Source organism: Balaenoptera acutorostrata, chromosome 9, assembly GCF_949987535.1.
Source record: "Balaenoptera acutorostrata chromosome 9, mBalAcu1.1, whole genome shotgun sequence".
Lineage (NCBI taxonomy): Eukaryota > Metazoa > Chordata > Mammalia > Artiodactyla > Balaenopteridae > Balaenoptera > Balaenoptera acutorostrata.
This window is the reverse complement of record NC_080072.1, coordinates 97,134,123-97,143,623: the sequence shown is the minus strand read 5'-3', so window position 1 is coordinate 97,143,623 and position 9,501 is coordinate 97,134,123. Positions and strand designations below refer to the sequence as shown.

Here is a 9,501-nt window from a genome sequence, read left to right as displayed (position 1 = left end):
GAAACGGTCACTCTGGAGACTCCCCTGATCGGGGAAGAGGGTGGTAGGACTGCGGGCCTGCATTGGTAGGCCCTGCACCCACCAAACAGTCCAATCCGGGCACTTGGCGCCTCTGACAATGACGGCTGGACCCCAAGTCTGGTTCTGAGATGCGCTCCGTTTGCTCTTGGTGGTGGTTTTCCCATAGGTCTCTGTCCAGAAAGACTCGCTTCTCCAAAATATTAGTAACGAGGGGTTTGGGCTGGTTTAAGCCAAATATCTTACAATGAGATGGAGTAGACACACTAGTGAATAAGTATATTTTAAAAGGAAGCTTCTGGCTTGGTAAGATGCTATCAAACAAGGGCTCTGGGAGTCGGGGGTCCGGCTGCTGTTGGCTGATAGGCAACCATCAAAGAGCTAGAAGCCAGAAGAGCTAGAAGCTAGAGGCCCCCTGATTCCCTTCCTGCCAGCACCGAACACTAACGGCTGAAGGACGCAGGGCGGCTCTTAGCAGCTCTCAGCTGCAGCCTTCTCACAGACACAACAAGGAGGATATCTGGCCTGCTGGCCTTAAAGGGACAAACTGAGTTCATCCTGAAACTGCTTTGGCCACGAAAGAACTGTGCAGACGTCAAACACTAGGTTTGCTCTAATTTCACTAGTGAACCAAAGAGCAGGGCAAAACAGTGCCCAACTGGTAAGCTTCTGAGGCCCCCCGTATGCTGGCTAGGAGGATCTCTACCGCCCCCCTCCCCAAGAGGAAGGAGCCTCTCGTCCTGAGACGCCCCTGAGCTGCCCCAGCAGGGCACCGGCCTCCCTCAGACTCTCTAGACAACAGGCAGGGAGCTGGGCTGGCCAAGCGGCAGCCAACCTCTCCGCCGAGCCCACAGAGCCTTGGGGGTGGGTCAGTCCCTCATCTCGGCATCTGCACGTCAAGACCACGCAGAGAAAACGTGATTCCTCACCGTCCCCCACTTCTGCCACCAGAAACTGAGGTCATGGCTCTGGTCTGACAGTGCAAGTGTGTTCAGTGGGAGCAGGCGGGCAGAATGGCAGAAATTGGGATTCTGGGCCACAGAATACTTACTGTTTACTAAGTGCCAGGTCCCTTTCAGTTTTGCCGTGCATGTTCAAACTTAGTGTTTAACACAACATAAATTTATGATCTGACAGTACAGGTCTGGAGGTCAAAAGTCCAAAATAGGTCGCACTAGTCTTAAAGCATGAAGTCAGCAGAGCTGTATTCTTCCTGGAGGCTCTAGGGAAACTCTACTTCTTTGGCTCTTCCAGCTTCTAGAGGCTGCCTGCATTCTTTGGCTCATGGCCCCCTTCCAGCAATCACATCACTCCAACCTCTGCTTCTGACCTCCCACCTTTTTCTCCAACTCTCCCTCTCCTGCCTCCCTCTTGTGTATTTAAGGACCCTTGTGATGGCATGGGCCCACCTGGATAACCCAGGATAGCTGCCCCATCTCAAGGTCCTTATAATCACATCGGCAAAGTCCCTCTCGCCATGTAAGGGAACAGTCACAGGTTCCAGAGAGTAGGACATGGACATGTTTGGGGGAGGGGCTTATCCTGCCTGCCATGCGTGCTACCCCTACGATAACTCTAGGAGATGCACGTTCTATCATTATCTTCACCTAACAGATAAGAGACTGAGGTAAGGTGGAAGGTCTGGACTAGCCCAGGTCATACAGCTAGCAAGTGACAGAGCTGGGATTAAAACCTAAGGTGGTCCAGCTCCAAAGCTTTCCCCTCTGAGGAGAAAGGCATGAGGCTGGCTAGAGTGGGAGAGGCCTGGAGCCCCGCCACTCCGGGATCTGGCAGACGGCAGTCCCCGGCTGGGTTTTAGAACATTAGGGAGTTTCCTGGGTAGGTGGTGCAGAGCACATTTCTGCCCTGGGTCCTCAGTCCAGACACCTGGGTTCTAAGTCCAGCCCTGGCTCTAATTCCCTGGGACACCAGGGACACTGGGCAAATTCCTCCACTCTTCAGTTTCCTCATCTGAAGATGGTGGGTGGGGAGAGGCTGATCTCAAAATTACTCTCGGCCTGCACGTTCACAGGTTCTATGACCGGGGCCCTGTAGGTGACCTGGTGTTGGGGGCTCGCACACCTTCCAGGAGAAACCTTACAAAATGGCTCTGCAAACACCAACAAGCACACAGTACTGATTTACAGGATTTCCCTGGGTTCATCCTCCAACCACCCCCATTCTCATCTTCATTTTACTGATAGGAAACCAAGGCTCAGGGAGATTACATAACTGGCTCACAATCCTCCTCCAGGATTTTGCACACTGAAGGCAAAGATGAAATAAGAACCTAGGCTCCTGCCACTAGCAGTCCAGAGGTCTTTCCCTGACACCAGCCATCCCTAAGGGCTGGTGTCCATTCTCACCTGTGTGGGATCCAAGATCAATATGAACAATGCTGGGACTTCCCTGGTGGTGCAGTGGTTAAGAATCCGCCTGCCAACCTAAGTGTCCACGGACAGATGAATGGATAAAGAAGATGTGGCACATATATACAATGGAATATTGCTCAGCCATAAAAAGAAACGAAATTGAGTTATTTGTAGTGATGTGGATGGATCTAGAGTCCATCCTACAGAGTGAAGTATGTCAGAAAGAGAAAAACAAATACCATATGCTGACACATATATATGGAATCTAAAAAAAAGAAAATGGTTCTGAAGAACCTAGGGTTAGGAAAGGAATAAAGACACAGACGTAGAGAATGGACTTGAGGACACGGGGAGGGGGAAGGGTAAGATGGGACGAAGTGAGAGAGTGGCATGGACATATATACACTACCAAACATAAAATAGATAGCTAGTGGGAAGCAGCCACATAGCACAGGGAGATCAGCTCAGTGCTTTGTGTCCACCTAGAGGGGTGGGGTAGGGAGGGTGGGAGGGAGGGAGGGAGATGCAAGAGGGAAGAGATATGGGGATATATGTATATGTATAGCTGACTCTGTTATACAACAGAAACTAACACACCATTATAAAGCAATTATACTCCAATAAAGATGTTAAAAATAAAATAAATTAAATTAAATTAAATTAAAAGGAAAAAAAAAAAGAATCCGCCTGCCAATGCAGGGGACATGGGTTTGAGCCCTGGTCCGGGAAGATCCCACATGCCGCAGAGCAACTAAGTCCGTGTGCCACAACTACTGAGCCTGCACTCTAGAGCCCACGAGCCACAACTACTGAGCCCGCGCACCACAACTACTGAAGCCCATGCACCTAGAGTCCATGCTCCACAACAAGAGAAGCCACCGCAATGAGAAGCCCGCGCACCACAACGAAGAGTAGCCCAGCTTGCAGCAACTAGAGAAAGCCCGTGCGCAGCAACGAAGACCCAATGCAGCCACAAATTAATTAATTAATTAATTAAAAATATTAACAATGCAAAGATCTATGTATCCCATTTAAGCAACTGTCCTTTATTCTGAGGTTATGCTCTTTTTGGTTCTTTTTTTTTTTTGAATTTCTGAATTTTATTTAATTTATTTTTTTATACAGCAGGTTCTTATTAGTTATCCATTTTATACATATTAGTGTATATATGTCAATCCCAATCTCCCAGTTCATCCCACCAGATGGTAGGGTTTGGGCCAGGTGGGGCGCAGCGGTGGGTAAGATTTTTAACATGACAAAATGAAAAGTGGGCAGCTCTGTGTTGGTCTTTAGAATTTGTTTGGAAATGTTAGAGGTCTCTGACATCTCAGAGTCCGGGAGCCACTGAGCACTGTCCTGTCTCTCTCCCCAGGCAGCATCCTAGCACGGGGCTCCCTTTGCTTTTGGATCTGGGAGGTCTGCAAGGGCCTGGAGAGGGGGGATGACGAGAGATGCGACAGCATTGGTGGGAGCACCGTCTGCTGCCTTTGTGAGGTGGGGGCACGGTGGAGGTGAGAGAATCTCCCTGGAATGCGAGGGGACAGCGGGGGAGGACACCGCCTGAGTGGAGGAGTTCCAGCCATCGCTGGCAGCTCATGTGTTTTTCTTCCTTCCTCCCATTCGCCTGCTGCACTGGCACAATGGACAATGGCCGGCACACAGCCCCGACCGAGGAGAAGGGGCCGGGTGCAGCTGACCCAGACTCTGGGGACCCGCAAGCCTGCACCCACTCCCTCCCACCCCTGCCTGAACCCTTGATCCCTGGCCCTGCAGCCCTCACAGTTTCCTGTTTGCCTGCTCTATTTGCCCGGCCCCAGGGACAGAGCTGATCCTTGAACTCTGAGTTCCACATCGCCAGGACCAGTGAGCGGCGGCAAGGCCTGGGCTGGCCTTATCAGCCTCCCAGCCCATCCCCTGCCTGGTCACATAAATAGGCTGGGGGAGAGCTGGCTGTTCAGAGACTGCTGACCATTGAGGTAAGTGCTGCTACCCGCTTCCCCCAGCTCTAGGCATTTGAGGCTCAGGATTTGGGATCCTGGTTCCAACCTCTGCCCCATGCTGGGGCTCTGGACACCTGGCCCTCTCCTACCCTGTGCCCCGCCTCCTTCTCCTGGGCTACAGTGAGATGAGGTGCGCGGGCTCCTTCAAGCCCCATTCAGCCGGGCCCGTCTTCTCCTCCAGGTCACCCACGTCCCTTCAAGATGAAAGCCGTGGTGCTGACCTTGGCTGTGCTCTTCCTCACCGGTAGGTGCCCCCAACCTAGGGAGCTGACCATCGGGGTGTGACTTCTCTCTGAACCGCTGTGGTCCACCCTCCTGGGCACGGGGAGCTGAATTTCTCCCTCACTCCCTTCTCCCCTACCTAGCATTTCAGCTCAGATCCCGGCCCAGAGCTGGCCTGATCTGGGTCTCCCCTCCCACCTCCAGGGAGCCAGGCTCGGCATTTCTGGCAGCAAGATGACCCCCAGTCATCCTGGGATCGGGTGAAGGATTTTGCCACCGTGTACGTGGATGCAATCAAAGACAGTGGCAGAGACTATGTGACCCAATTTGAAGCCTCCGCTTTGGGAAAACAGCTCAAGTAAGGACCCAGCCTGGGGCCTGAGGCAGGGGTAGGGGGTGCCGGTGCTAGGGGTGGAGAGGCCTGTGGGAAGAAGCAGCCAGACTGGCCGAATCCCCACCTGCTATTTGATGGGCCCCATAGAAGACCTGGATGGAAGACAGAAGTGGGATCCCCACGCAGGGTCACAGCCCCCTAGCAGGCGGCAGACCAGCGCTGCCGGGTCAGTATTCACGGCACCGCTCTCTGCCTGCAGGTGCAACAAGCCCCTTCCTGTTCTTAACTCCCTTCTTAACTCCCTCCTCGGCTCTGGCCAGCAACAGGATGGCTGTCTTCAGAGAGGAGAATGGGCTGGAAGGGTGGAGACTAGGTCCTTAAAAGGCCCGGCTTCGGGGACAGACAGGACTGGGTACCAAAACCAGCTCTGTCTCTTTCTAGCTCCTCTGTCCATCTGGTCAGTGGGATGCAGTGGGAGTGGGGCGGGGGTGGGGGTGCGGAGATCATGGATGGGAGAAGCCAGGCTGAAGGTCTGCCCCCAGCTACCGCACCTTCAGGGACAGGTATGTCCAGGTGTCACCCCAGGTAAGCGGGGGCGCTGGGCTGCAGCTCCAGGGGGTGCCAGGGTGCCTGGGAGGCATCCCCTGAGCCCTCCTCTCTCTCCCCCGTCAGCCTGAAACTCCTGGACAACTGGGACAGCCTGACCAGCACGTTTGCCAAAGTGCGCGAACAGCTGGGCCCGGTGACCCGGGAGTTCTGGGACAACCTGGAAAAGGAGACAGAGTCGCTGAGGCAGGAGATGAACAAGGACCTGCAGGAGGTGAAGCAGAAGGTGCAGCCCTACCTGGACGAATTCCAGAAGAAGTGGCAGGAGGAGCTGCAGATCTACCGCCAGAAGGTGGCGCCGCTGGGCGAGGAGTTGCGCGAGGGCGCGCGCCAGAAGGTTCAGGAGCTGCAGGACAAGCTGACCCCGCTGGCCGAGGAGATGCGCGACCGCGCGCGCGCCCACGTGGAGACCCTGCGGCAGCAGCTGGCGCCTTACAGCGACGAACTGCGCCAGCGCATGGCCGCCCGCTTCGAGATGCTCAAGGAGGGCGGCGGCAGCCTGGTCCAGTACCACGCCAAGGCCAGCGAGCAGCTGAAAGCGCTGGGCGAGAAGGCCAAGCCCGCGCTGGAGGACCTCCGCCAGGGCCTGCTGCCCGTGCTGGAGAACCTCAAGGTCAGCATCCTGGCCGCCATCGACGAGGCCTCCAAGAAGCTGAATGCCCAGTGAGATGCCTTGGGCTCCCCTCGCCATCAGTTCAGTTTCTTAGAATAAGCATTTTCGGAGCGGGACGGGTGTGATGGGTTGTATGTTTTTTGGAAGCTTCGATGATGATTTTTAAACAATAAAGAGTTCTCCAAAAGCCAAGAAATTCTCTTTGGGGAGAATGAGGTTGGGGAGGTGGGGGGAGTGACGCTGGAGGGGACTCCAGGGGGGCGTGGCCAGAGGGCAGGGACACCTGTTGATTTCCCAGTGGAGTCATCAGCTCTGAACTGGGGCCTCTCAGGGCCTTAATGCTGGAGGACCTGCTTGGCCGGGGGGCTCAAGAGTGGGGACAGAAAGGAAATAATAGAGGACCAGGCAAAGCGACAGATAATCCAACGCAGGTGCCCTGAAAGGGCCTCAAGCAAGAAGTAGTGGCTTTGCTGGGAGAAGTGGGTTCCCTGTCCCCAGCGTTTCCCTTGGGCAGAGGACAGGAGCCTCCCCCAGCCCTCCTACTCTAGGGCAGGTGAGGCCGACAGACTGCAACGAGCCACTGGAACTTGAAGGATTTGGGCAGGTTCAGATGAAGGGCTTGGCACTTGCTCCTTCATCCTTTATTAATGCAAAAAAAATACTTTAACAAACACGTCCCTTTTCCTTTTTCACAAGGGCCTCGTGCCATTCCTCACACTCCCACCCTGCCTGGAAACAGCCGCTGTTTCCTCGGGCTCAGCTGTGCCAGCTCCATCCCTGGGGCTCCAGCCCTGCCAGCCCCTCTTTTTCTGGCCTGAGTCAGAAAAATCATCACCACCTCTTGCAGGTAACTAGCACATTTTAAGCTCCAAAGTGTTTTCACATCTATCATCTTACTGCATCCTTCCCCAGATCCTGGGTAGACTGCCATGAAATCGATGGTATGGATGCAGAAGCTGGAGCTTGGAGATGTGAAGTCACTTCCGGGGTTGAAGAGCAGGGTGGTCTAGATTTTGCCCCTTTTAGACCTACGTGCTCCTGAGCATCCATGATTAGTAAAAAAAAAAAAAAAAGAAGTTTGTGGCCAGGCATTCAAGTTCATATGGACTTGAGTGTTTACAGCCGGCCCCTCTTCACACTCAGGTATGCACACCCCCATGTGCATGCTTGTGGCTTCACAGACCTGCAAAGGTCTGGGCAGTGCATTTGCGGAGCCTTCCCTTCCCTCTCCCCTCAGGGCCTTTTGCCCTGGTGCTGGAAAATCTACCCCTCCTCTACCTCCAGTGTATCTTAACAGCTCTTGGATAAAGGAGTGGGCTTTTTTAGTTCCTAACCATCCTGAGCTACAATAGGTGTCAAGCCCAGATTTGGGTGAGAACATTTTCCAGGTGTGGGTGCTGGGATCCCTGGCCAAGTTGGGCCCAAAGAGAAGCTCAGGTGGACTTCCAAAGAGAGAGCAGACGTCTCCCAGTGGGGCTGGATGTCCTGACGCCACCAAGATCTGTCAAGGAGACTTTGACACCTGGCATGGGAGTAACGAAGCCTTTTTCTGTGTCAGCTGAGCAGAATGTGGACAGCTGTCCTGGGCCTGAGGTCCAGCTCTGCTGTTTGCTGACTCAGTGACATTGGGCACGTGCCTTCACCTTTCTGAGCCTCAGTCTTGTCATTGGAAGAGTGGGGGGCTGCTCAAGTAGTCTGTGGTTCTGGACCCCTCTGACGTGAACATCTGTTGGGTAGTGGGGACACAAGGGGCGCAGCCTGTGTTGGGTGACCTTGGGTTCCTCCTTAGTTCCCAGGACACTGCCCACCCCCCCAATCCTGGTCCCAAGAGGACAATCAGCTCAGCCTGTAGTGACAATGGCAGCCATTTACCAGGTGCCTTTGATGTCCCAGGTGCTGTGCAGTGTCTCCTTCCCTTCATTCATTCTCAACAAACCTACAGTGGATGGGGTATCATTGTACCCACTTTACAGATAAGAGACTGAGGCTGATATGAAGTGATGGAGCCAAGACTAGAGCCCAGATGTATCTTACTTTAACTACTACCCCTCGGCCTCCTTCCCTCAAGTGTGGTTGAGAGGGCCAGGTGACCCGGGCAGGGCAAGTCAACTCCAGAATTTTGATGGACACACAGAGTCTCAATTCTGATGATGACATAAAATGCCAGGCGCAGGGCCTGGCACAGAGCACACACTCAAGACATGTTACACAGCACTTGACAGTTTATCAAAGTCTTGCCAAACCTAGCATCCCCTTTGCTCCTCCACGCAAACCTGTGGAGGCAGGCAGGGTAGGTAGGGTCATTCCTACCTTACCCCAAGCAGCTGCTAAGAGGTGGGTGGGACACCAGCCCCAGGCTTGCCTGAGTTGGAGTCAGTCCTGAGCCCACCCACGGAAGAGCCCCGGCCCATTCCCGCGCCCAAACATACATGGCACGCGTGGGACATCCCACTCATGGCAGCTTCTTGTCCAGCTTTATTGGAAGGACAGCACACCCCGGGGGTGGGCCAGGTCTGGGGTGGGGTGGGAGGGCACTGAGAATGTCGTCCCTTTCAAGCGACCCTTGGGGGCAGCCCTGGGAGGCTGCAGGACCCAAGGAGCTGGCAGGATGGATGGGCAGGTGGACTTGGGGTACCGAGATCTCAGGCGGCCTCAGGTGAAGGTGGTGTGGGGTTCGGGGCAGAATCCCAGAATTCAGAGAACTTGCCCTTGAACGAGCTCCAGTAGTCTTTCAGGGAGCTGAAGCTGTCGGTCACCCAGCCTCTGGGGGTCAAATCAGTGAGGGGAACAAACAGGGTGGGGATGAGATCCAGTCTCTAGGCAGTGGCAACCATGGGGCTCCCACCATATCCCCACTGCCTTTCCCACCACCTTCTCAACTCCACCCAGCAATGCCCCAAGACCTCAGGCAGGAACCCCCTACAGCTGCCACCCCAGGAAAAGACGCCAAAGGTGATGATGGGACCCCCAGCACAAGCCAAATCCGAGTTTCTCCAGGTGGGGGCAGACCTTTGTGCCACGTGGGTCTGAAGCAAGCTGGAGAGGAGTGATTGAGTGGGGAGATGTGTAAGGTCAGGATTGCTGTTCTAGTCTAGGCAAATGAGGCCCCCTAGAATTGTACATCCCCGTGGCTCTGAGTGGGGTGGGGCCGAGGGAAGCCGTCTCTCATTTAGAAAATCATCAGAGGGTTGATTAGCTGCCTGAAATGGGGCAGGTCACTTGGTTAAGTGAGCCTTGGTTTTCTCATCTGCAGAATGGGGAAGATAATACCTACTCCACAGCGGGTTCTGAGGACTAGAAATGTTTGTGAACGCCTCTGCTATGGAAATGCCGGCC

At 54.4% G+C, this 9,501-nt stretch overlaps 1 protein-coding gene across 1 annotated transcript; it reads left to right on the top strand.

Moving 5' to 3' along the window:
* The first annotated feature begins 4,341 nt into the window (after positions 1-4,341).
* On the top strand, positions 4,342-6,352 carry APOA1 (apolipoprotein A1). Its single transcript, XM_007196557.3, has 4 exons — positions 4,342-4,366; positions 4,572-4,634; positions 4,817-4,970; positions 5,619-6,352. Exons 2-4 carry the CDS (start codon positions 4,592-4,594, stop codon positions 6,217-6,219), a joined length of 798 nt encoding a protein of 265 aa, XP_007196619.1. The 5' UTR covers positions 4,342-4,366; positions 4,572-4,591; the 3' UTR covers positions 6,220-6,352.
* Positions 6,353-9,501: the final 3,149 nt, after the last annotated feature.

What these genes read in the sequence shown, in the direction of transcription:
- APOA1 (XM_007196557.3), top strand. Translation starts at nt 4,592, where the DNA reads ATGAAAGCCGTGGTGCTGACCTTGGCTGTGCTCTTCCTCACCG. An exon ending in GGCTGTGCTCTTCCTCACCG is followed by an intron (nt 4,635 to 4,816) that starts GTAGGTGCCCCC and finishes TCCCACCTCCAG; the next exon opens with GGAGCCAGGCTCGGCATTTC. An exon ending in GCTTTGGGAAAACAGCTCAA is followed by an intron (nt 4,971 to 5,618) that starts GTAAGGACCCAG and finishes CTCCCCCGTCAG; the next exon opens with CCTGAAACTCCTGGACAACT.